At 43.0% G+C, this 27,447-nt stretch overlaps 1 protein-coding gene across 1 annotated transcript in view; it reads right to left on the reverse strand.

The window, feature by feature from the left end:
• LUZP2 (leucine zipper protein 2) overlaps positions 1 to 27,447 on the reverse strand; it is a 1,083,806-nt gene that overhangs the window by 271,034 nt on the left and 785,325 nt on the right. Inside the window, exon 8 of the mRNA XM_069221952.1 lies at positions 11,035 to 11,109. Within this exon, the coding sequence (XP_069078053.1) occupies positions 11,035 to 11,109 (75 nt within the window). The remainder of the gene's footprint in view (positions 1 to 11,034; positions 11,110 to 27,447) is intronic.

A 27,447-nucleotide genomic window follows, 5' to 3' on the forward strand; every position in this document is an offset into this window, starting at 1 on the left:
AAGTCACTGTAGGCATCCACCAACATTAAAATCTTGCATCTACCAAATTTAAATATGAGGCACCCTATGCTATAGAACACAAGTGTTGGAAAGGGGGTTATTGGTAAGGGCAGGTAAGTACCTTCTCTTAGCAATAGGCTACTAACCCCCACTAGGTTCAGTTAGGTCTCAATAAATCAACCCCAGCTCATCCCTTGGTTGCTTGGCAATGAGCGACAAGGCTTAATAAAGTGTGGAAAGCATTCAAGTATCACAAAACAGTAATTAAATAAAATACAGGAAACAGTTTAAACATCTGAAACCAATTTATAAAATAGGAAATATGTTTAGCTTTAAAATGACCCCAAAATGAATAGAATTGGATAAGAGGAACCAGAGATCTGAATTTTTTAAGAATTAATGTTTTTTAGTTCTTAGAAATGAATGGCGCCAATATCGTGATCTGGTTGCACCTCAACCAGATGAAAGTCAAACTTTAGGGCCGATCGCTCGACTACAGCAAGCAGGAGGCCTCGGTCAAAAGTTTACCTTCAGACTTAGTCATTTTCTTGAAGATTTTCTTAAGTGGAAAAAAGTCACCAGTCGATCCGCCCTCCCTGGAGCCCTTCCTCAGATATGCGTTGCGGGAGCCCTCGGTGAAGATTTCTAAGTTTGGACTTAGATGATTTTTCAAGATGAAAATCCTTTGACCAGGGCAAACCTGAATCTTGATCCGACTTCCCTGGAGCCCTCTTCGGATACCCTGTGTGGGAGGTCCCAGTCAACTTTCTACGTTCCAACTTGGTCACTTTACTTTTTCGGAGATTTTCTTCAGTGGCAAAAACAAGCAGGCCAGGCCTAGTCGCGGTTGAGGCAAGCGGGCTACAGTTGCCGCAGGTGGTCAGTCCTTCTATGAAGCTTTTTCCAAAACGTTCTCCAATCTTCTCCAAACTTTTGGATCTTCTTCCAGAAGGTCTTTTAGGAGTCCACAGCTCACCCCAAGTCTCACCCCAAGGGTCAAGAAGCTCTGAGTTGCTCCTAGAGGGTGCAGACTACAACTCCCAGGATGCAACTGCCTCAAACTCCAACATGGCCACTGGATAGTGGTCAGCTGGTCAGTTTCTTCAGGTTCTGAGACATGGGATTCTGGTTAGCAATTTTTCACCTGTATCGAAAAGGGAGCCCCTCCTTGAATCAGTTGAAGCCAGGCAAAGTCCTTCTTCTGGTGAAGCCCAAGTGTGCAGCTTGTGCAGTCCTTCAGACTGCGGTGTCCAGGTATAGGTCAGGGGTCCAGCAGGGCAGTCATTCTTCCTTTGATGTTCTTCCTGATAGGGATCTGAGGTATGGGTGCAGCTCTGTCATATTTATCCTTGCTTTTGGGTCCAGGTTCTTCATCCAGATGCAGGGTTCTTCCCCCTGTGATGACCACTTCCTGGGAAGTGTGGCAAAAATCAATCCCAGGGAGCAACATTCTTCCAAAATCCATCAAGGCTGAAAATTATTTTTGGAGGTTACATCTGGCTAAGCCCACCCACTGGTGTGGCTAAAAATCCTAAACACACCCCTTCCCTGCCCTCTCCTAATCTAATCAAGAGGGCACCTCATTGCCTGGGGTTGCAGGGTGTGAGGGAGTGCTGGGTTGCTCCAAATGTCCTTCCCTGCCTTTGAAGACCAGTTTGGCAGCCCTCCCCCTTCCTGCTTCTCCATCTGCTGAGGCAGTTCTCCTCCCCTAGGCACATCCTTTGTGTTCAGCCCAGGCCACTTCATGCCTCATCAAGGCAGCCTTGCCAGGCTGCCAGAGGCTGGCCGATCAGAGAAGGGCACTACACAGCTGAAGTTGGCAACTTTTCAGGTAAAGTGTAAAACTATTTACCTGAACTAGCTAAATTAAATCCAACAATTGAAAGTTGTGGGATATATTATAACAGTTAATTTGATACCAAACTCAAGGTAACTGACACTTAAGGGGACTTTGTTAATTAAAATAAAGTCTCCCCATTTTAGCCTATAGAGGCCATTCACTACAGTTGGGAACACTGAATTTGGGTATTTTACCTCACCAAGGCTTATAAAACAATTGTTATAAAGTCCCTGCTTATAGTTACAGGGGAACATAGGGCACACCTTAGGGGTGACTTATATGTAAAAACAAGGTAGTTTAAGTCTTAATTCCAAAGTCAAACTTGCACATATGTTTTTTACAAGCATCCAGCAAGGCAAGCCTGCCTTTAAAAGGATGCTGGGCACCTCAGCAGTGCACCTGTGGGTGCACTACCTATGCGGGGATCCCTAAACTTCCATGCCCTACTATATGCTAGGCTCTTATAGTTAGGTTGATACTGCTAATTATAATTAGCCTAATTTGCATATCCACTTTACACAGAGCACTGGCCCTGGGAGTGATAAGCAGAACTCGGGGCACAGACAAGATTCAGTAACCACCAGTATCTGTCCAAAACATTTGGGGGTGACCAGGGCAAAAAGGAGGACTTTCCTACAACAAGCCTACTTATAGTTGCCTTATAATTAATAAATATAGAGTTCTTTCCTTTCAAAAAGGGTCATTTTAACAGGTTTGCCTGCAGGTTTATTGTCTGCAGGAGCCAGCCTACACACATAGGCCTGAAGCCAGCCGGCAGCGGTCCCCCGAGAACGATGATCACTAAGATCCTTAACTACTGGGACAGGGATGTTGTCTTACAGACAGTCCAATGGCTGGAAGATCCCTTCTTTGAGGACTGCACCATTCAGAATTTTCGAGATTACACACAACATGTTCAGCAGATGTGCAAAAGGTTTGCTATGTAAAACAAAAATTGAGAGCCATGGGGATAAAATACATACTGCTATACCCTGTGAAACTGACGGCCCTTCGCAAGGGTCGGTTTCACTTCTTTGCGAAGCTGGAAGAGTTATGCGACTGGCTGAAAATTTGGGGTGAACCGCAGAATCCCAATGCTCTCAGCTGGGGATGCCCCCACCTGGTACGATGGAGGGGTGTAGCACAGGGCGGGGAGGCATCAAGGCAGAGGCAGGAGACAGACGTGCTCAAATTCGCTAGTGGTGGTCAGACAGGAGGGCACACTGGATGTGAAGTTGCAATGAAAGAGAAGGAGGAGGAAAGAGCGTTTGTGGAGGTGGTCACTTTGGTGACATCTGCGACAGCAGATAGGAAGTGGTTGAGGAGACTCTGGACCTGTCTTGTCAGTAGCCCCTGTAGTGGACTAGTGGTGCCGGCCCTGCTTCTGGTCTGGCAGGTTTCTTTGGACACTGCAATGTGGAGGTACATCTGCGACTACTGACTTGAACTGCAGAGGTGCTCCGCCCCAGCGGGTGTCATTGTGCTGCTGCATATGCCTACAGACTGTTGAGCAGTAGGTAAAGTGGCAAACTGTGGAAGGGTGACGGATGATCCTAACGTCACCTCCTGTCCCCCTTTTTCATTTTCCTTCTTTCTCTAGCTCCTACTTTTGATGGTTATTTCTCTTGTTGTTACTTTGTGCCCCCTTTTTGTTAATTCTCACTGGTGTGTTGAAAGTGGTGTGTGTTGAGATGTGATGGGTGGGATTCTAGTGAGGCAATGGATTGAAAATGTCTTTATGAGGTGAGAAGGGTGATGAAGTGGAAGTCAGTTTGGGGTCAGAGGGGCATATTTATACTCTGTTTGCACCGAATTAGTGTCATTTTTTTTTACTCTAATTCGGTGCACAACTAACTCCATATTTATACTTTGGTGCTAGACCCCTCTAGCACCAAATTTATGGAGTTAAAGTAATTTTTTGAAAGTGGAGACCTACTTTGCCTTAATGAGATGCAAGGTAGGCGTTCCCGTGCAAAAAAAGACTCTATGGCCTTAACGCCATATTTAGGGGCATATTTATACTCTGTTTGCACGGAATTAGCGTCATTTTTTTTTTACTCTAATTTGGTGCAAATCTAACTCCATATTTATACTTTGGTGCTAGACCCATCTAGCACCAAGACCCTGAATGAAACTTTTTTTTGCACCGCATTAACGTCATTTTATGAAGCAAAAGTGGCGCGAACTTACAAAATATTGGCCCTCATTTATACGTTTTGCTGCAAAACTGCACTAACTCAGTTTTGCACCAAAAAGTTTAGCAGCCAGTGCAAAGGGTAGGCTAGAATTTAAAAAAATTACTTTAGTAGGGTGGGGCTGGCAGTATAGAAGAAGAGGGTTTAGCACCAAAAACTGGCTTTAGGCAGGTTAGAGTAAAAAAAAATGACTCTAACCAGATTAGCGTCATTTTATGGTGCTAAACCTACCATGCCACATGACTCCTGCCTTAGAAAAGGCAGGAGTCATGCCCACCACCCCAATGGCCAGCACAGAGGACAGGGGTCCCCTGGACATGGCCATTGCACCCTGTGCCATGTATGGGGGCCCATTTCAGGGCCCCCTATGGCACTTTCAAAAATAAAATGCACTTACCTGTACTTACCTGGGATGGGGTCCCCCATCCTCGCAGTCCCTCTAGTGTGGGTGGGGGTGCCCCTAGGGCCTAGGGAGGGCACCTCTGGGCTTATTCCATGGTGTTCCACCATGGAAATAGGGCCACAGGTCCCCTAAGACCTGCCCTGACCCTGGTCTTAAAAAATGGGGCAAAGCAAGCTTTGGCCCATTTTTTGACCCCTCCTCCCTCCCTTGCACCATTTTTACATGGGAGTATAAATATGGTGTTAAGGGCATAGAGTCATTTTTTTGCACAGGAACGCCTACCTTGCATCTCATTAAGGCAAGGTAGGTTTGCACTTCCAAAAAATGACTTTAACTCCATAAATGTGGCGCTAGACGGGTCTAGCACCAAAGTATAAATATGGAGTTAGTTTTGCACTGAGTTAGAGTAAAAAAAAATAATGCTAAATCAGTGCAAACAGAGTATAAATATGCCCCTTAGCGTCAACAAATGATGCTAATCGGTCAGAATCATTTATTTTGACTCAAAACTGCCTAACGTCATTTTTTTTTTTTAAGCTAGCCTACCCTTTGCACCGGCTTGCACCATTCCATAAATATGGTGCCCAGCTGGTGCTAAAAAATGGTGCAAGCCGGTGCAAAACTTTTTGGGGCAAAACTGCCTCAGTGCAGTTTTGCACCAAAAAGTATAAATAAGGCCCAGAGTGTCTCTAGGGCTGTTCACATTTGGACTGGTTCTGGGTCGTGACCCAACCAGTGATATTACCTTTGTGCTAGGAGGGGAAAAGGCTTTTCCACTTGCCCTCCGGCAGTCATGCACACCTAATTTTGCAATTCAGGGTGGGGAAGCACATTCATCATGGGTCTGTAAACACAGTTTGAGTTTGTGAGTGTTTACACGGGGTGTGTGGAAGAGAGTGGGGTAGTTGTTTTGTTTTGGTTTATATAGCATACCAATGTAAGATGCCCTTCATTGTGGTGCATTGGAGGAGTAGTTGTCTCTGGTGGCTTCAGCGGGGGGCACAGTGGAGTGGTTGATGGGTGGACTGCTTAATGTGATGTCAGAACGAATATGTATGGTCATCTGGAACATAAGGGGCCTGAACACATTTGTTAAGTGCTACAGAGGAAATGCTTATTTGAGCAGGCTGGGCATACATATAGAGCAGTTAGGGGAGGCACAGAAATTACAGAAGAAGTGGAAAGGTCAGTTTGTGGAAGTTCTTAGCCTACGTTGAGAGTGGGTATGTCCTGGTCCAGGCGTAGTTGGATGAGGTAAAGGTGTTTTTCCTAAATGTGGATGTCCCAAATGTGGATGTCAGGGAGTTCTTTGGTACGCTTGAAGGGAAACTTGTATGTTGGAAAACCTGTCATTTGGGTGGGTGATTTGAATTGGGTGCTTGATGATAGGTTAGACACACACCAAACTGAACCTCAGATGACTGCTAGGCTCCAGGAGTTAATGGACCACCTGCCCTTCAGGGCCATGTGTAGGGACCTCCACCTGAACGTGGAGGGGTTTCCTGTTTTACCCCTGCTCACAGCAGATACAGCCATCTAGTTTGATTTCTGGTGTCGGATGATAGCTTGATTATTGTACAGAGAGCTCAGTATTTTGGTGCACTTCCTGTCAGACCACGCACCATTGTTGCTGGAATATGAGTTAGGGAGACACTGCTCCAGGATCTCATTGTAACGGTTTCACCCTGAGGTGCTGGTGGATCCATATTAGATCCAACAGTGTTACAGTGGTATTTTAATACCAAATGGAAATCTACCCCGCTAAGGGGTATGAAGTGGGATATGCTGAAGGTAGTGGTCCGGGGACAGTGCCTGAGATCTGTGGCACTAGAAATGGGCTAGGAAGGGACCTACAACAAGGGGAGGAAAAACTAACAAACCTGCTGTGACAAGAGAGAAGTAGGTGAACTGAAGATGGGGTGCTGATAACAGCACAGCGCAACATGGTGAATATAAGGGACAGGTTAGACTGCTACACTAGGAGGGGCTACCATCAATGATTACACCTTCGAGGGGGAGAAATCCAGGTGAGTGTTGGAATGGCTGCTTAAATGTGAGAGACCCCCGCTGAGGCTGTCTTTCACACAGGAGGACAGAATAATGGTGGATGGACAGACGGGCATTAATGCGGTTTTGAAGGTCCACCTAGGGGGGTGTAAAGGCACCAATAGTAGGCACACACCACAAGATAAGGGCATTCCTTGACAGGATGGAGGTTCCTAAGCTTACTGTGACACAGCAGGAGGGACTGGAGGGGAAGGCACAGGAGGAAGAGTCATCAGCTTTGCAGTGTATGACCTATGGTAAAAGCTCTGGAACAAATGATCTAATGGTGGAATACTATCAGGTCTCTTTCGATATTCTGGTCCCCAGGCTACTAGAGATGCTCCTGGAAACCAGACACAGGGGCACGCTGCCAGTGTCTATGCACAAGGCTCTCATTGTGATGATCCCAAAGCTGTGTAGGGACTCGGAAGGCCACTCTCCGTGTTGAACGTGGACATGAAGATCCTTTCCCAGGTACTATTAATGAGGCTGCAGCAGGCTGTTTTGAGTCTAGTGGAGGATGATTAATATGGATTTATGCCCAGGATAGGTACTTATATGAATCTGAGGCAACTGTTCCATGTGATGTACTCGGTCCAGGGGATGGACTTAGAGGTGGTATTATTGGCATTGGACATACAGAAGGAATTTGACATCCTGGGATGGGAGTACTTGTGGCAGGTGTTGAGGGGCATAGGAATTTAAATTCTTGTCTTGGGTGCATCCTCTGTATGACAGGCCCCTTGTCCCTTGCATGTGTTGCAGATGGGAAGAATAGAACCTGAGGTTTTCTGGGTGGAGTTAGACAGAAGACCGGAATGTCCTGTGTCTCTTCTCCTTGCTCCTATTTGCTCTGTCAATAGAACCACTAGAGGTGTGCCTAGGGCAAGAGTTGAGGAAGTAGGGTTTATGTATAGGAGCCACAGCCCATACTGTGTGAATGTATGCTGATGGCATTCTCCTCAACCTGTGCAAACCGAGAGACTCAATACCAGTATTGCCGATGATAATGGAGGACTTTGGTAGAGCATCTGGATTATCTGTAAGTAGGCACAAGATAGTACTTTTGTGTTGGCTGGCCTGGTGGAGTGTCCAAAGGTTGAATTCCCTAAGCTGGGTCTGTCCCGGGAAACTGGGAAGTTCTGATACTTGCGTATGCAGGTGACCCACAGCTCGGGACCCCAATATGATCTTAATATGGGTAGAGTAATTAATGGTTTACAAACCTTCATTAGGTTCTGGCATATGCTACTGGCCTTGGCGGTGGCAGAGTGGCCTTCAGCAAAATAGTTATTTTGCTTATATGCGGTGCAGAACTCCTTTGGTAACCTGCCAAAATCCATGTTCACAGAGCTTATTAGCCTTCTGGTGTCACTGCTATGGGTCGCTAAGAGTCAATTTAGAAATCCTGAAACCGGACCCTTACCACGGCAGACTGGGGCTCTCATATCTGCAGCTGTACTTCTGTGCCTGGCCTCCTGAAGTATGCAATGCTGTGGTGTGCAGACTGTACCAATAGTGAAAGGCAGCTCCTGACTGGCTTAGTGGACGACAGTGATCTCCCAAAGATGCTGATGTGCAGAGCCCGGGTATCTGCTGACTGTCATCATATTGTGCATCAAGTAAAAAGGCCCAGCTTTCTGAGATCTACTAGCTGAAGCCATTTCAGCAGGTGCAGTCACTGGTGGATATGTCTCAATGGCTGGTGGGCAAATGCCAGAGGACACGTGATTTTTAACTCAATGGCATCTTATTTGCTATGCCAGAGGAGGTCATACTGTTCCAGGTGGCACCGGGACAGTTTCTGCAGTATGCCAAGCCTTCCTGTATGGTCCAAGGGATTTGTTTGCCCTTTCCGGAGGAACCGGTGGAATCCCATGACTCTGCATCCTGCTGGATGTGGGTACTGGCAGGGGTCTCATTTCCCACCTGTATGTGGTCCTGAAGACAGATCGGTACATTGATGTGGGGGCCGCCCATCGTGGTTGGTCAGCAGTCCTGGAAAACCCACTCACGGATGCCAAATGGAAGCGTGAATGTGCCCAGGTGAATGACAGATTTTGAATGCCTGCTTTAAACTCGTGCAATCTCATTACCTACACTGCGCTTACCTTACGCCACACAGCTTACATCAGATTTTTCCGGATCATGCAGAGGACTGTCCTAGATGCAGTGTGTCCCTGATACATTTTCTCTAAGTGACTTGGATTTGTCAACAATTGGAGGCCTACTGAGTTGGAGTGGTGTAGATGCTCAGGAAAGACACAGGGATCAAGTAAGAGAGAGTGGTCTATCACTGCCTGCTTGGTTTGCTGCTGCTCCCTGAATCAGGGAAGAAAATGACATACAGATTTGCACTGCTGGGACTTGTATTGGCCGAGAGACGCATCCCAATACACTAGATCAATCCCACACTGCCTCTGAAACGTAAATGGCTCTCAGACATGTGCAAGAGGTCTGTGGAAGAGGAATGTAGACTAAGGCGAGTGAGGACAGATAAAAATGTGTAATGAGACCTGGAATTATGGGGGGAGTTGGTGAGCCGCCTGGAGGAAGTGGATGAATCAAACAGAAAGCCTCAACAGACACCCTCTGAAGAAGAAATTGAACCACCTTTGCTGTGACTAGGTGCGGAAGCTTATTTCGGGTGTTAAGGGGTGGCGTGTCTCCCCCTCTTTAAGCCTGTGGGATAGTGACTGGTGGATTGGGCCTGATATAGGCCTAGGAGTCTGGGCTGGACCTGTTGTATATTGGCATCTGTAAAGGATGCTGGTGATATATGGGTAAAGGCTCCACCAGGGAGTCCTTCTGGGACATCTCATAGTCAATGTGATTCAAAAATGTGTGTATTTCAGATAATGCTGCACTGTTTGGTTGTCTTTAAGTTTCTGTATTTTTCATGAAAAATGCTAATAAAGACAAATTTAAAAAATGATAGAGAGCCACCATGTTTGTATTTGGTAAAGGGGTTTCTCATTAACTAAAGTTACTCATGTAGATACTCAAATTCTCGCATGCTGCAATTTCCTAAAATGGCCTACAATGTCATGACAACATCCTTCCTTCACTGTCAATAAGAGGAAGATCTCATTTCCATTTGATAAATCAAGCTCATGAATACCAATGTAATGCTAGCTTTGCAAAGTATTTCACCTTTACAAGCCAGCACACCACTTAGAGTGGCACGGCCTAATAATATACTTCACCTAAGAAGGGGAAATATAGGGGAGCAACGTTGCATGTTTGAGACTCGGCCTTCTGGAATCTCTTTCGATCCCTAAGACAAACATACAGACTTAAAGCGTGCTTGGATAGGAGGAAATTGCCAATACTCTTTCCAAGGTTTTTACCATCTGGTTAATCTAAACACTCAAAGATAATATCTGCAAATTTGAGCTGTAAAGACCGCTAGAAAAACTTAGGCCCGTATTTATACTCCGTTTGCGCCGAATTAGCGTCGTTTTTTTCGACGCAAATTCGGCGCAAAACTAACGCCATATTTATACTTTGGCGTTAGACGCGTCTAGCGCCAAAGTATTGGCAAATAGCGTCATTTTTTTGCGTGAACGCCTTCCTTGCGTTAATGAGATGCAAGGAAGGCGTTCCCGTCTAAAAAAATGACGGCGACGCAAATGCGTCGTATTTATACTCCCGGGCAAAAATCACGCCCGGGAGGTGGCGGGTCAAAAAACCCCGCATTTGCGCCACTTTTTAACGCCTGGGTCAGGGTAGGCGTTAAGGGGCCTGTGGGCTCAAAATGAGCCCACAGGTGCCCTCCCCTGCCCCCAGGGACCCCCCCTGCCACCCCTGCCCACCCCAGGAGGACACCCAAGGATGGAGGGACCCACCCCAGGGACATTCAGGTAAGTTCACGTAAGTATGATTTTTTATATTTTTCAATTTTTTTGGGGTGGCATAGGGGGGCCTTATTTGTGCCCCCCTACATGCCACTATGCCCAATGACCATGCCCAGGGGACATAAGTCCCCTGGGCATGGCCATTGGGCAAAAGGGCATGACTCCTGTCTTTACTAAGACAGGAGTCATTTAAATGGCGTCTGGGCGTCGAAAAAATGGCGCAAATCGGGTTAAGACGATTTTTTAGCGTCAACCGGACTTGCGCCATTTTAAGACGCCCTAGCGCCATTTTCCCCCTACGCCGGCGCTGCCTGGTCTACGTGGTTTTTTTCCACGCACACCAGGCAGCGCCGGTCTGCTTGCGCCGGCTAACGCCATTCCATAAATACGGCGCCCGCATGGCGCTTCGGAATGGCGTTAGACGGCGCTAAATTTTTTGACGCTAAACTGCGTTAGCGCAGTTTAGCGTCAAAAAGTATAAATATGGGCCTTAGAGACTCAATTCCACCTTGAATCGCTCTCTTGCCTCTTTGTTCTCCTTTTTATACTCACAAAAGTGTATTTTGGTAGCCTTTATCAAAATATACCACAGTAAATACATAAATTGCATAATTTTGCAGGTGTTTCCTCCTAATATCCCACAGTTACTTCCCATGCGTTTAGTAGCATTAGGATTCTATTTTGGAGTCTCACCTTATCAAGAGCAGCTTTATCAAGCTCATTTTTGGCAACTGCGAGTTTTTGTTCCAAGTCAGACAGTTGCTGGGCCTGCAAGATTAAAGTAAAATCACAGATTAATGTGTGTGAACATATAGCTTTACTAATAATGCTACACATGCTTACAGTTTTCTTTCCTCATTTTGGTACCAACACCTAAATCCCATACTTCAAATTCAGAAATGCATGTTCTAAAATGTTTTCATATTTGAGAATTCATAAATTGGAAAATCTGCAACCAGTCTTTGATTTAAACCTGCAGGGGCAAATATTAACATTTTCTTTTGAATACGAATGCTGGTGTTTTAATCTCTACCATGGCAGAAACAAGCCTCACAAAAATGGGTTGTGTTTAAACAGGGAACCCTTTTTGGTCAACATGTGCCATGCTTTTATCTTTGGGAAGCAAAAGTCGTAGGTAAAAGCTTGGGTTTTTATTTAAGGTGGATGGAATTCCAAATCATATAACAGGTGCAATCCTTATCAGGGTGAACCACAAAATTAACCTGTGCTTAACCGTTTAGTAGCTTGGCAAAAAATCAGACAGCTGTAACTCAGAGGCAACGTGTTAAGTATTTATGGAGCACACAAACAAAAATAAGCACATGAAAAATCACAACATCACAACAAATTTAGAAAAATAAAGTAACAGTTAACAAAATGACACTGAAACCAATCTAAAATGTAGAACTGGAGGCATTAATGTTTAATGAGTTAGGTAAAGTAGCACCAAAGAAGCACAAAGTGCTACTTGCTGTTATTTGGTCTTGCTAGACAGGAGACAATCTGAGTTGATTAAGATGGAGTGCGGGTTGATGCACAGAGGAGGTCCCATGGGAGCTTCACATTGGGGTATTCACATGGGGTCAAGTCTCAGCACAGAGAGGTCACTTTGCAGGCATAAGGAGCCTAAACTTCAAGATTTTGACTTTTTACGAATAGGAGTTCACATTGATGCCAGCCAAGGGGCCAAGACCTGGGTGACACCTCTTGCGGATCAGGACTTACTCCATCAGAGGCCAACAGCAAGGCTCAGGAAGGTCAGATGAGATACAATTGGTGCCGATCAGCTGTTCAGTTGGAGGGAGGCCTCTGGAAGCTTGTTGGTTCTTTGTAGCATACAGAGGCAGTCATCCCACTGACCCTTGGAGTTACTCTGGGTAGCCTGGAATCATGGCAAGCCGAACAACTCTTCCTTATTCAGACAACAAGGCAGTCTGTTGCAGCAGCAGCACAATCCTGCTTCTGAATTTTCTACAGGTCTAGGAGTGTTCTGATAAGGGGTTCTGAAAGTTCCATGTTTATACCTGGGGCCAACCTTTGTGTTGGGGAGTATGTTAGCCTACCCTTAAAACTGGTTCTGGTCACTTCTTCCCGGTCCCCTGGTCCTGTAACAAATTGCCTAGGGCAAGAACAGGCCTGTTATCATGTTCCTTTGTGTGTGCTGCAGGCAGAGCTCTTTAAAATGTAACCACAGCAGATGACAGCTTCTCCCATCATCCCGTCAGGACAACCCTCTCCCCGCACACCTAAGCTGTTTTTGCCTCACTGTCTGGAAGCAATACACAACCCACAACAGCAGAACCAATCACAGCCATGTGTCCAAGCACACTTGCTGGAAGGCACATTTGGTTTAGGCAGAAAAAGCCAACTATTTAAAAGTAGTATTTTTAAAACTGTAACCATTAAAGAGGATTTTAGATTACATTTCATTTGAGTGTAATCTTATTTCACTGTCTGCACCCAATCAGAAGCTGGCACTTATGTAATACGGTCACCCACTGTTAGACTATGGAAGAAATAGCCCAACGAAAAGTGAAAAGACTTGAAGGGTTTTCCAGTATCAGAACATGTAAAACCTACATACATTTCCTACTTTTTAAATACTGTGCATCCTGACCTATGCGTCCGTAGGGCCTACCTAAGGTGGGATTTATAAGTAGAGACACTGGGATATGCGATTATGTGACCACATTTTCACATAAATATGTATTTGCTTGTTTTCCACATAACCCATCATCTGATGCATATTCTGTGGGTATTAAGAAAAAACATTGTTTCTAGCTCAAAGGGATAACACATTACTAAAAGTGTGGCAACACAAGTCCCTGTGTAGTGCAAAACACTTTGCAAAAGTTGACTGGTCATCTTTCAACTGCTTATTGCTGTATCTATTTGTTCAATTGGTAGTAACAGGATGATATGTTTGCTCAGGCAGAGTTACTATGTGTAAAACTGACACATTGATAAAACTACTACCATATCTGCTCCATTAGTTTGTATAACTTGCCTTTTGTTGCACCATAGTTTAGCTTATCCTGCCACATAATTCCATTGGTCCTTCTTACAAGTAATAAAAATGAAGGGTTAGGCCTGGAAAAACGTTTATTTTGTCAGGTCGAAATGGCAATCTGAAACTGCTCTACAGACTGCAGTGGCAGGCCTGAGACATGTTTTAAAAGGCTACTTTGGTTGGTGGCACATTGAGTACTGCAGTTCTCAAGTAGAATTCCGGGCTCAAGTTGCATTTAATATCATTTACTTGGGACATAAAAGCAAATTAATTGTGCCAATCAAGTGTAGTCCAATCTTATTACATTTTAAGAAGAGAGCAGAAGCACTTTAGCACTGGTTAGCAGAGTCCTAATGCCAACAAAAAGACAGCAAGGATTTCAGGTCTAACACAGAATTGTTATGAAGGACTGCCCTACCTTAAATACTATTAGTGGTTTCAGAAAGTGTTGTGATTTTAGAGAAGGTTATAAACACTACTTTCATTTCATAAAAGCAATTCAAAAATATGTTTGTGCTTTTTATTGGAATGTCCTATCAATACTAAATTCACAACTAGTAGGGAATCCTGTATGAGAAGAGCATTAGTGCAGACCTATTTGTACCATTAGTACTTAATCTATTCTGAAAATAGTAAATATAGTCTTCCTAAAACACCCATAGTACTCATATCCCTAAACTTATCTCCAGCCACACCTCTTTTCGTACCGTTCACTGGCTGAGTCATCAGCTGCTGTTAAAAAAGGAAACTACACAGTAGGCATAGAATGAAGAGAAATGAGCATCACTTTGTAGACCATGACTCCCAATGAACTGATCATTTAACAGTGCTTTGTTTTACATGCAGTTATTGTCGGAGTCACACTGGGGTTAAAATAGATAGGGTATTGTAGTTGATATTTCTTTTATGTGTTATTAGATCCATTGCTCCAGTTTGTGCTACAGATCTGAAACGTGAAGAATTCAACATGAGGTTGACCATGGATCGATTGTGACAGAGGCTGTGGTAAAGAGGGCTGTGGGTAATTTTTTTTTTTTTAACCACAAACATAGCACTGGAATGTCATTACAAACCACTGGAATTAAAAATCTTGGAATGTCATGGCCTTAGCTGGTTCAATATTTAAAATGTCTTGCTTGCCTCAATCTTAGCAGATAACTGCCTGTTGTGAAAGACCAAAAGACTTGTCTGCTTGCTTCTTTATTGAAGTCATACATGTGCCACAATTACCTGTGAACAAAGTTGATTTCAGTCATATCTTAATTCTACGGGATTAAAACTCTGATCCTGGTATACTGACTTTAGCTGCTTGTTGAACCTCACAAATACAGGCTCATAGCTACTGCTAGTGATGCAAAGTGCCTTAGTGAAAATTCTATCAAGTCTGCAGAGTGTATAAGGTCAAAAACTCGGAAGGAAGTGATCAGACGAAGACATTTTTTGCTCCCACAGATAAATCACTAGGATGATAGAGAATTACATGTTTTGTTTTGGACCTTTAGTGGAGCCATGGGTGTCCAAATGCAGGTGTCACTCATAGACTGGAATATGAGGAAACACATTCTGAAGATTTTGAAAGGTTTTGCAGTAAAAAATGAACTTGAACTTTTTCAAGTAATAGGACATTCATGCCTGAAGGATGGTTTCTGATTTTCCATTCTGAGGTTTTGGGCACAAAGTTTATGACAATAATGCTCTGCTCAACTGACCTCTTACTGGCTACAGCTTTCAAACTCAACTGAAGTTCTTTGAGTTCCGGAAAAGGTTGAAACATGGCAGTGTAGGCCCAGTATATAGCACCCCACAAACAATATTATTTGTTTACTTTCCTGTTGTTTTTAATTGATGTAATTCCTACATCCAATTTTCCTAATTTGGTGATGTATTATACTTTATGTTTTTCTTCTGTTTTCTAACTTGGATTGGAGTTGTTTATTTCTTAACTGTTTTTGTATTTTTGATTAGGTATTGCATTTGTTCTTTAGGGCCTTTCTGAAGGAGCTAAGTTACTAATGATGAGCCATAGAATCCTCACCAATTTACCTGTTATAAGTCAGACTGTGTAGATCTTGTGGGACCTCAGTCACAGCTCACATCAAAGGAATAAACTCCCTCTTCCACAGGTTAATGCTCCAATCCAATGCATACAATAGTACTGTGAGAAAATTACTGTCCTGTCGTTGTAGTTGTAAGTTGTGAGAATGTGGTTTATTAGTTGCACTTGATTGGTCGCCACCACAAGTCATAACATCACTATCTTGTTCGGTCTAGTTAATGGTTTCACTAGGCAAAGCACACAGGTTTAACTTACAGAAAATCTGTAAAACAATAAAGGGCATATTAAGAAGCCCCTAGCACTGCCATAGTGACATTTTTTTACACTGAGGCAGCGTTAAGGTGGCTTATCTCCTGCACTGTATTTACAAAGTGGCACAAAGCTTGCATTGCACCACTTTACAACCTCTTGCACTACTTTATGCCTGCGTCAGGCATAATGTATTCAAGAGAGCGTTCCAATACATGCCTGAATAAATTGTGCAGTGAAATTTCCAACATTTCACTGGACTATTTTTTCCAGCATTTTTAACACCTGCTCAGAGCAGGCATCAAAATGACACACTCATTTTAATTATTGGGCCTCACTATGCTTTGCTGTACTAGCGTCAAAACCTTTGATGCTAGTGCAGAAAAGTGCCACAATAGCATAAAAAATGTGAGGCTATTGTCCTAATGACCCCCATGGTGCGCCGTATTTTAAATACAGCGCAACCATGGTGTCAGTAGGTTGGGAAGAGGTGAAGCAAGAATAGTGGCGCATCAGGACGAATGTGAAACTTTCTTGTAAATATGTCCCTTAGTACCAAAACAGGTAAAAAGTCAACAACACATTAAAATTATCTGTCCATTTTATAAAAAACAGAGAAACATTTAATAATCACAATGACACCAATATGACAAAAAGTAGCTATATAAATTTTCTAATGATTTTAAGAGGACAAAGCAGTAAAAAGACCATGGCACCAATGATAGTCAATGGTTGCGTTACACTAGGACCTAGCCATGGGGTGAGGCCACCAATATGGGGTGTGGAATCCCCCCTTAGGTCCTGGAACTAGGGAATTGTGAAATATTTTAAGTCCCAACCTGAAAATGAACTTTGTTGCTTTCCTGAGGATAAATTCTTCTCTATGCAAGACAAACTGGAAATTCAGTCAGATGCCAGAGAATTACAGGGAATCAGCCTTACAATTCTTGGAGTCCTTTCTGTCCTTGGATTTCCAGTGGAATGCGGTCTATTCTCCTCAGGCCCTTCAAACTGGTCACAGATGCCAAGTGCAGCAGGTGTAGTCCACTTGGTACTCTTTTGCAGGTCTGGTAGTGTTCAGATGAAAGTGCTTAGAGATGTAACATTTATAGTTACCACCAGCTAGTCATTGTGGTTAACTCCCAGGCACCACTAACCAATGGATTAACAATTCCCAGTGGCAGCCCTATATATTTTTCAGTAATTCCTGTTTGCTTTACTGCAAACAGACCCAAAGGCCATGTGCCAGGGCATTTTCAAGATGGACCAAGTCTTCAGTCACAATAAATGTGGGTTTGGAGAGCTTGGAGTCCGTATGGGAGGTGTATATGAACATTCCCAGTGCCCTCCCATATCTAATACTAAAATTCAGTTTGAAAGAAGCAGTGTACCTACAGCAAATCCAGAGACAGAAATCTGGTAGAGCAAAAGCATGGTCCTTCAGCAGCCAGACAGGGGATACACAAGACATGTGTTAGCATACTGTTCTCTCCTTTTTAATTGTGCCCCAAGTGTTACATGCGACTCAACAGACATGCCAAGCAGGATTTGACAGTGTGGTATGAAAAGAATCCCTACAGCCTCATTCTGAATATTCTTTAGTGTTCAGGGAAATCGTCTCTGCCCATTTAATTTAGGCTCTTGTTTGCTCATGGGAGGCATTTCACTCCTTTTTAGACCTATTACCGGGCTTGAGGACATCTGGGAGCTGGCAGAGGCTTCGGGTAATTAATCTTCTGACACTTCAGGTGACAGTAATTTTTTAAAAGCTATGTTTCCTTATTAATTATTATGAATCTTAATTTACCATTGAATTGGATTTCTAATAACTATTACAAATATCTCAAGATATAGTATTAGTAATATAATTTGTGATTTGATTTTCTACTTAGGACAGCTGGACCTGCATGAGTGAAAATAGATTTTAGGGCTTTGCCACAGTAGGGTCACAGTAACATAACATTTCTACATGTTCCACTTTTAAATAGCATGTGCAATACCTTGTGAGCTGTGTAGGAGTAACATTAATATTTAAATGGGAGCTTTTCAATCTCAAAAACAGTGCCACTGGAGGTTTTATACTGCAGCAGTCCAGCTACAATAGTAAGCCTGTAATCATGTTTTCCTTTAAGACACGAGTAGATGGCACAAGTGCTACAGTCCAATAGTGCAATTTAACTTTTTATTCCATGGGTGTATTTCTGCACCATGTACTATGGTCTTATAGAAGAGATAAATATGCTAGTCTCCGACTAGACAATTTTTACGTTTGAGTGGTCAGAGAACATACACCGGGCACTGGGAATCAGTGACCCAGTATACAGAGTCTAAAGATCAGCAATAATATTACCTAAAAATGGAAGTGACCCCATAAAAAGGGGGATTTTGTTACATAGGTGAACCTTCTGCAGGTTTCTGGTTTTTTTTTTTAGGATGATGGGGCTCTTGGACTGTGCTGAGATTGAGTGTAATATGTGATTTGACTTGGACCTAGACATGCGGCTCCCATAAGAATTTTAGCTTCAATGGAAAACAAATTAAACAAGACTTATGTCCTGATTTAGAGGCTGGTGGACAGGTTTCTCTATCACAAACATTACGGATATTCTGTCCACCATATTATGAATCCCATTGGAAATAATGGGATTAGAATACAGTGGACAGGGTATCCATAATGTTTGTGACAAAGTGACCACATCTGCAAAACTAAATCAGGTTCTTAAAGGTGAGGGTTCATAAACAAGTTTTCACAACTTGGGTTGCTTTGGGATTACACTTTGAAAGCTTCTATATGCGAGTGAACTGAGCTGCAGGAATGTGATTTTCTTGTTCTGAAGTTTAAGTTCATGACTTTTAACAATATGCACAACGTGTAATTTTAAGAGTATGCAAGAAACATTATTCATTTATGACACTCGGAATGAACTACCCACCACGTTGCTGCCAATTAGTACTTTTTTAGGTCTAGCCATTGGTGAATTCTGTGGACAAAAAGAACCACTTCAGTCCAGTGAAGTGGTGATTAGGTGGCAACTGTAACATCAACCTGCTCTTTCGACAAACTGGTCTTTAACAAGTAGTAATATTGCACTGTGAGGAGAGTTGGCAACAATCCTGCTGCCTATTTCCAGGTAAATCCCAATATTTGTTTAATTTGCAATCAGTCCGAGACAGGCCTCTCATTAAATTAATACAGCTGAAGGCTTTGTACTTTGGTGTCAGTCCCAAAGGGACTATTTGTTATTTCCTTGAATCTACTGAATCCATCCTTGTCCCAGGTGGTTTAAATGATCAAATATGTAAACACTGGGATCCATTTACAGTTTGGTAGAGTGAGAGTACCACTTTAAACTGGAGGTGTTTGTTCCATGTCTAACTTGCTGTTCCCTTGTCTCATATAAAATTGTGGGAACCACCGTGTTTCTGTCAGCACAGTTCCAGCTCACTTCCCCAACTGAAATGTTTGATCAAATGGTCTGTCTACCTGTAGCCCAACGGACAGACAATGTCCTGCACACTTCAGACTTGATCTGAAAACATGCATAGTTCTTATATTTCATTGATGAAAACATCTGGAATCAACTGGGTAGAAGGAAATTCAAGGCTCCCTGCAGATTCCAGATTTTCAAACACAGAAATGTGCAAACATTTGTTTTTGGCTAACCTTTGAGGATTGCAAGGGTTTATGTGTAAAAAGAAATCCCTGGAGAAAGCCACACAAGTCACACCACACTGGACTTTCCTGGGTGTCTAGTTTTCAGAAATGTGCAAGTTTGGTAGGTTCTACTGGTTGCTAGTCGGATACCCACAAATTCAGATGTGCACTGCTCTTCAATTCACGATCTGGAGGACACTTCAGAACTGTATAGGTTACCTTTATGCCCATTGTTTATTCCTTGCATTTTACCATATGAATTTTTCTGTACTCGGTACACAATTAAAACATTTGTAAGGTGCAGCTTAGTTGTTGGCTCTAAGTACCTCGGGTTCTTAGTGATGATACAAACCGTATATATCCTTGTGACCAGCATAGCCCTCCAGACATACCAGTGTTCTGGTTTTGTAAATTGGCCAGCGTGACAAGAAGTTACAAGTGAAAAAGTTATAACAATTACCTGGTTTTTCCTACCCATTGTTCATATTTTTTTATTTTATAAATTTTTCTTTTTGGGGAGAAACCCTTGAGGGATGTACACAAATGACTACTTGCTGAATTCAAAATGTTGTCTACTTTTCAGAAATGTATAGCATGCCAACATCACCCAAGGGTTTCACACCTGTTCTCACTAAAAACTGGAAAAAGGCTGAAAGTACAAACATTCAGAAAATTAGCTACCTCTTAGAAAAATACCAGAACTGTAGTAAACATTGTGTTTTCATCCTGGGCTGCACGTTCCTGAAAGCTTGGAGGATGGTGATTTTAGCACAGTAAACCTTTAATTGTTGCCATGTTTAGGAAACAAATAAGACACTTTATTGCAGAGCACTTTTCACAGTTCTCCTAAAAAACACAAACTGTGGTTATATTTTGGCAATTTTCACGGTTCTCTCCAAAGAAATTCACAGACCGAGAATACCTTTGGAATTCCCAGGAAGTTGGGAAAAATTGACATAAATTTGGCATGGATAGTTTATTTGGTAAACAAATTATGGTGGCCTAGACATGGCCTACCCTAAGCAGCAAAAAACATGGCCCCAAAAAGTCTCTGCAGTTAAGATGTTAATAAAAGCTGTTCATGAAGGAATCACTTGGAAAAGAATAAATTGGCACTAGGCAACAGAAGGTATTGTCTTGCATGTATTGGTCCTCTTTGCAGATTGTTTTACATTTGCAGGAGGATGGAGAGCCATTCAGAGCATAATGCAGTTGCTAGGTGTGTGTGCACTACAACATAGTCAGAGTTATTAAAATGAGATTTATGCAAAAATCACCTGGTTGTATACCTTGAAGCAGTGGCGTAGTGTGGGGGGTGCAGGGGGGGCCGGCCGCACCGGGCGCAACATCTTGGAAGAGACTCGAGTGCTAAAAACCACGGGTTAGGGGGCGCAAATTACTTGCCTTGCCCCGGGTTAGGGGGCGCAAATTACTTGCCTTGCCCCGGGTGCTGACAACCCACGCTACGCCACTGCCTTGAAGTTAAGTTTGCACATCTACATTACATAATATTTAAGAATGGTGAAACGTAAAACAGTATCACAGCTTGTAGGTTGTTCAAGATATCACGTTTGCTTAAATATTCTTACAAATTGTAAGAGAGGATCAGTTAGGGGATAGAATTATTATTCATGGTATGAAGAAGTGATAGAACGAATTTCATATAGAATCCGGAAATGTGAAATGATATTCACGGGTCAAAGTGCTAGCAAACAGCACACAGTAAATTGAACTACGGCGCATGCAATGTGAACTGCATATTTACACTTCAGTACCAGTCCTTGTTTGCATTCACTATGCATTACTGCTTTCGAAACTTTGTTTATAGTTGTTCGACTACCGTTTATTTTCGTTGTTAATTAAAAAGTTAATTAAATGCCTTGCTTGTTCCACCTTAAGTATGCTTTATAATATTGAAGACACTTTAAAATCAGCTCTTAATATGTTCCTGTGAAATACTGCTGTTACTAAGAATGTCCGACTCCGCTGCAGTACGTCATATTCTCCATTAAAACGTCATCCCACAGAATCACAACTTGCAGATACAGTCAGTTAATGATATCAAGAGAGGGAATCCTGGAGGGGAGGGTTGACAAGCCGGTATGTTGGGTGTCAGGGCTTTTGCCAGGCCTATGTGCAGGAGAAGTAAAAATCCCCTACATAGTCTTCATACTAGCATGTGAAGGGCATGTGACGTAAGATGAAGCCAATTAGGCGTAATCTTATGTGACCGTGGGTGATTTAGTGGTAGAATGCGATGGTGAACATTTTAGAATAGATTGTACAATAGGCGGCAGGAGACAGATGTTAGTCTCAACACCTATGTCCCTATTGAAATACCCATCACAACACGGACTACATTCTTAATTTGTTGGCTACTGCAGGCCTCGTCCAGTCATCCCTAGTATACCAAAGCTGCATTATGAATGATAGTTATTTGTGATATAAGATGTCCGAGATTCGGATCAAGCAATGCCAGACGAGACTTCCTTCAAGGTGATTTTTTCTGGGAGAAGCTGTCAGAAAACATGTACTTGACAGCTGAGCACAAACAAGTCATAGCAAAATACGAAATGTTCCAGGACCGTAATGCCATTCTCAGCCTAATCACTTTCCTGTACCACTCAGAAAATGCGACCACAAGTGATTGTTCTATGTTGTCAGCGTTTTGAGTTAAAGGGTGGCTTGCACTGATTGGGCTTGCATTTATTATGCATTAGTAGTTTATACAGGACACAAAGGTTCATCAAATGCTTTACAAAGAAGTAATTGTGCAAGTACAATTTTTAAATACAATTGATACTACATAGACTGCAAGCAATTTAAAAAAGGCACAATAATGAATTATTAACACAGTGGACGAAATATATTTGTTTAAGTTATCAGATAAAACAATGTACACAGAAGTACTAGGTATAAACTATTCATTCATTCCTTCACTAATACTTTCTAACACAAAGTCCGTTTTACTACAAATACCTAATAAGTGTGCTTGTTGCAGTGTGTATTTGCCTTGTAGTGTCAGTTAGAATTTCTTCTCACTCAAAAATGCACAGAAAACCAACCACAAGAATGGAATTCCACTCTCATAGCAGGCAACCATTAAATGGCAACCTTTTAACCGTTGCTTTCTAGGTTAGTCAATCAGAAACCCAATCCCAAATGCCCTTGCATCTGAAACCTATGTTTTACCATTTATGACTGGTTTCTATCCTCATCCCTTTCCAACACTCCTCAAAAGATAGCTCAACATGGTAGGAGTTTTTGCGGAATCAACTGCAGAGGTCAGCGAGGCCCCCTGTATAAATCTGCAGATCCGTGGGGAAATCTGGAAATTATTTTTTTAACACATTAAAAAACACACATTGTTAGAAATGGCGTCTTTGGTTGGCAGTCAGGTTACCCCCTGTCCAAGCAAGGACCCTCACGGTAGTCAGGGCAAAAGAGTATCACCCTCAGCTAAACCCCACTCACCCACTTGGTAGCTTGGCACGAGCAGGCAGGGTTAATTTCAGAGTGCTAGGTGTAAGGTATTTGTGCCAACACACACAGTAACTTAATGAAAACACTACAAAATGACACAACACAGGTTTAGAAAAATAGAGAATATTTATCTAAAAAAACAAGACAAAAACGACAAAAATCCACAATACACAAGTCAAGTTATTAATTAAAAAGTTATTAAAAAGCAAAAAGAGTCTTCATGTAGTTTTAAACACACACTAACACTGTTAGCGTGAAAATGTACCTTGGGTGTGTCAAAAATTATCCCGCACGGGCAAGTGTGCGTCAAAAGGGCTTGCGATGCGTCGTTTCCACTCACGAGCGAGACCTTGCATTGTTTCTCCTTTCGTCGGGTCGGGGTGCTGTTTCTTCTCTCCGCAGGACAGGGATGCGTCGATCCGGTCAGCACTCTCGGGCCCGGGCAGGCCTTGCGTTGTTTTTACACACCCAACGGTGCTTGCGTCAGAAATCTAGCCGCACGATGATCTGAAAATCACGCAACGCGGGTTGCGATCTCACCAGCCTCCGTCAGCGATGCTGTGTGATGTTTCTCCAGCCCGGGGCATTGATCTTTGGGTCATGTTGCAGGAAAGCATTGATTTTCGGCCGCAAAGCCAGCAGTGCATCGAGTTTTCAGCAACAGTCATGTCGATCTTTTCCCCGTACAGGGGTCTGTGGATTTCTTCCTCCTATGCTGCCAGCTTCTCCTTTCAGGGTCCCAGGAACTGGATGGGCACCACTTGGCAGAGTAGGAGTCTCTCCAGAGACTCCAGGTGCTGGCAGAGAGAAGTCTTTACTGTCCCTGAGACTTCAAACAACAGGAGGCAAGCTCTAAATCAAGCCCTTAGGAAGGCAACACAAAATCCAGTCTTTGTCCTCTTACTCTGGCAAAAGCAGCAACTGCACGCAACTGCACGATAGCTCCACAAAGCACAGTCACAGGTAGGGCAGCTCTTCTTCCTCAGCTCTTCAGCTCTTCTCCAGGCGGAGGTTCCTCTTGGTTTCCAGAAGTGTTCTAAAGTCTGTGGTTTTGATTGCCCTTCTTATACCCATTTTTCCTTTGAAGTAGGCCTACTTCAAAGTAAAGTCTCTTTTGAATGTGGAATCCTGCCTTGCCCAGGCCAGGCCCCACACACTCACCAGACCAGGGGGTTGGAGACTGCATTGTGTGATGGCAGGCACAGCCTTTTCAGGTGTGAGTGACCCCTCCTCCCATCCCTCCTAGCACAGATGGCTCATCAGGAAATGCAGACTACACCCCTGATCCCTTTGTGTCACTGTCTAATGATAGGTGCAACCAGCCCAACTGTCAAACTCAGCCAGACAGGGAATCCACAAACAGGCAGAGTCACAGAAATGGTTTAAGCAAGAAAATGCCCACTTTCTAAAAGTGGCATTTTCAAACACACTATCTTAAAATCAACTTTACTACCTTAGGGGTCTCTTACATGTAAGAAAAGGGAAGGTCCAGGCTTGGCAAGTGGGTACACTTGCCAAGTCGAATTTACAGTTAAAACCGCACACACAGACTCTGCAGTGGCAGGTCTGAGACATGATTACAGAGCTACTAATGTGGGTGGCACAACCAGTGCAGCAGGCCCACTAGTAGCATTTGATTTACACGCCATGGCACCTCTAGTGCACTTTACTAGGGACTTACTAGTAAATCAAATATGCAAATCATGGATAAATCAATCAACAATACAATTTACACAGAGAGCATATGCACTTTAGCACTGGTTAGCAGTGGTAAAGTGCTCAGAGTTCAAAAGCCAACAGCAATAGGTCAGCAAAAATAGGAGGCAGGAGGCAAAAAGATTGGGGATGAACCTGCATAAACTAAAAAGTACAACACACATCTATATATATATATATATATTTACACAAAAGCAGATCTGAATACCAAATAATTTCTGCAAATCATTATTGCCTCTACATTTGCAACGATTAAGTCACAGTTGAATCTTTTTTGTATACCCTTCCCCTTCATGCTTCTGTAGCTGTATTACCATGGTTACACAGTCTACAACATTCTACTGCAGCAGGTCACAAGCTCATAACAGTTTCTGACTGGAACATAATTACTTTTAAACCATCTTAAGTAGGTGTGGTTGAAGATTTCACAATAAACTTATCACAGACAGTAATACTGCTTTCCAATTTTTGTAAACCCAATTCAACATTTACTTACAATCTACATAACCTCACTACCAAAATCACCAACAAACATATCTTCAAGAGCCAATTAAAACTTTTCTTTCAGATACTACCTTGTACCCTCCATTTTAACAGAATTTCATGTCATACTAGTTTCATTCACCTGCAGCCATCTTCTGTGTACTTTTCCAGATCATCTCCAAGATGCTCAGAGTGTGGTTTGTGGGACACAGCTTTGTGCTCTGGGCCAGAGAGAGTACAAAATGAAGTGGAATTGACAGGACCAGGGACCTGGGTTTAACTAATGTGGATATTATTGGGTTGGCGAGAGAGGGTTAAAGTGGCATCAATTACAGCCTTTGGTTGAAACCATTAATGATGGCCAACATCCAGATCCTATGATTGTGCACTGTGGTGGCAATGACCTAGGCACAGTTACAGGTGTTGGTTTGGAAATCCTAATGAAGGATACCTTTGGAAAAAAAGACACTTTTCTCACACACTGCCTTTGTAATTGCAAACATTTGCCAATGGCAGAAATGGAACTGGTCAACTCAATTTTGCCCACAAATTGACAAATCCAGGAAAGATGTTAATTCAAATGTATCTACATTCCTCAGGGAACATAACATGAGCAACAACAACTTATGATTTGACATGGAGAGTATATACAGAAATTTGAGAGAAAGTCAGCAAGGTGTTCCTTCATAACTTAAGAGACTGCATCCTCTATCATCAGTAGCACTCACCTACACATCCGAATATATTAACCATACATAAATAAATATTTTTTCAAATACTTATTTTTTTAATGTCATACGGATCCGCAGATCAACCCGCGAATCCCAAAAATAAAAAAACCTATTTCTAACATCCTGTACATATTTTTTCAACGTGCCATGTTAAGTTAAATTTATTTAGTAATAAAACATGTACCCTAACTCATTTATATACATCAGTGCCCACCTACTGTCCCCAGGACACTTTTGTACTGACTGTCTGTCTGGACACTGGATTTTACAGCAACTGTCCAGCTGTGAGACAGCTGTGACAGTGTCTCTCCTGCTGTGAGATTGAATGTGATAGTGTATGTCTCCATGTGAGGGTGGGTGTCAGTGTATGTCTCTGGGTGTGAGACTATGTATCACAAGCTGTATATTAGTGTGAGACTAAGGGCCAGATGTAGCAAGAATAAAATTTGCGACTTGCAAATTGCGAGTCATACCAACTCGCAAATTGCAACTGGCAAAAGTGCATGCAGAAAGGTGTCTCATGCACTCACAGGGATGGTGGCCTGTTGGAGACAGCAGACCTCCATGTCTGTGACTGCTTTTTTTAATAAAGCAGTTTTTTTTTTTTTTGGAATTGCAGCCCGTTTTCCTTAATGGAAAACGAGTTGCAATTCAAAAAAATAATGAAACCATTTGGTTTCATTTTTTCAGAGTAGGCAGTGGTCCATTGGACGACTGCCTGCTCTGAAAAAATATTTTCAGCGACATTCACAATGGGACCCCTTCCCGTTTGCGAATGCGTTACAACCCACTCAAGTGGATGGTAACTGCAAGTTGGTTTGCGACCGCTTTCGCGGTCACAAAGCAAATCAGCATCGCGATGCGGACGCAAATAGGAAGGGAACACCCCAACCTATTTGCGAGTCGGAATCACATTTTGCAAGTCAGTACCGACTCGCAAAATGTGACTCTGCATCGCGATGGCCGTTTTGCATGTTGCAAACTGCGTTTTTCGCAGTTTGCGACATGCAAAACGGTTGCTACATCTGGCCCTAAATATGAGACTCTCTGACTGGGTGTGAGCGGGAATGTGACAGTGTCTTCCTGGATGTAAGAGTTGGTGCAAGAGTGTCTTTCTAAGTGTAAGAGTGAGCATGATAGTGTCTGTTTGGGGTTGACAGTGAGTGCTAGAGTGTGTTTCTGGGTGTGAGACTATGTGTGAGAGTGTCTGTCTAGGTAGGAGAGTAAGTGTGAATGTCTCGGTCTTGGTGTCAGAGGGAGAGTGACAGTCTCTGCCTCACTCTGACAGTGGGTGTAAGAGTATCTCTTGCTGAGTGTTAGAGTGAGTATGAGAGTGTCTGCATGGGGATGAAAGTGGGTATGAGAGTTGTGGTGTTAGCATGAGAGTGAGTGTGACAGTGTGAGAAAACAGGGCTGATTGCAGAGGCCCCATAACTTTTTGCCCCCATTTTCCTCTTTTTGCTGGTGTTTTCCTGACTTTGATGGTGCCCTGGGTACTGCTAACCAGTCCCAGGGCCTGTGCTCTGTGTAAAATGGATATGCAAATTAGGCTAATTATAATTGGCTAAGTTAACCTACCTATAAGTCCCTAGTATATGGTAGGGCATGTAGGTTTAGGGACCACAGCATAGGTGGTGCACACCTAGGTGCACTGCTGAGGTGCCCAGTGTCATCTTAAAAGCAAGCCTGCCTTGCTGGCTGCTTTTAAATTAAAGTTATATGC

The sequence above is a fragment of the Pleurodeles waltl genome, chromosome 3_1, assembly GCF_031143425.1.
Source record: "Pleurodeles waltl isolate 20211129_DDA chromosome 3_1, aPleWal1.hap1.20221129, whole genome shotgun sequence".
In the NCBI taxonomy this organism is placed as follows: Eukaryota; Metazoa; Chordata; class Amphibia; order Caudata; family Salamandridae; genus Pleurodeles; species Pleurodeles waltl.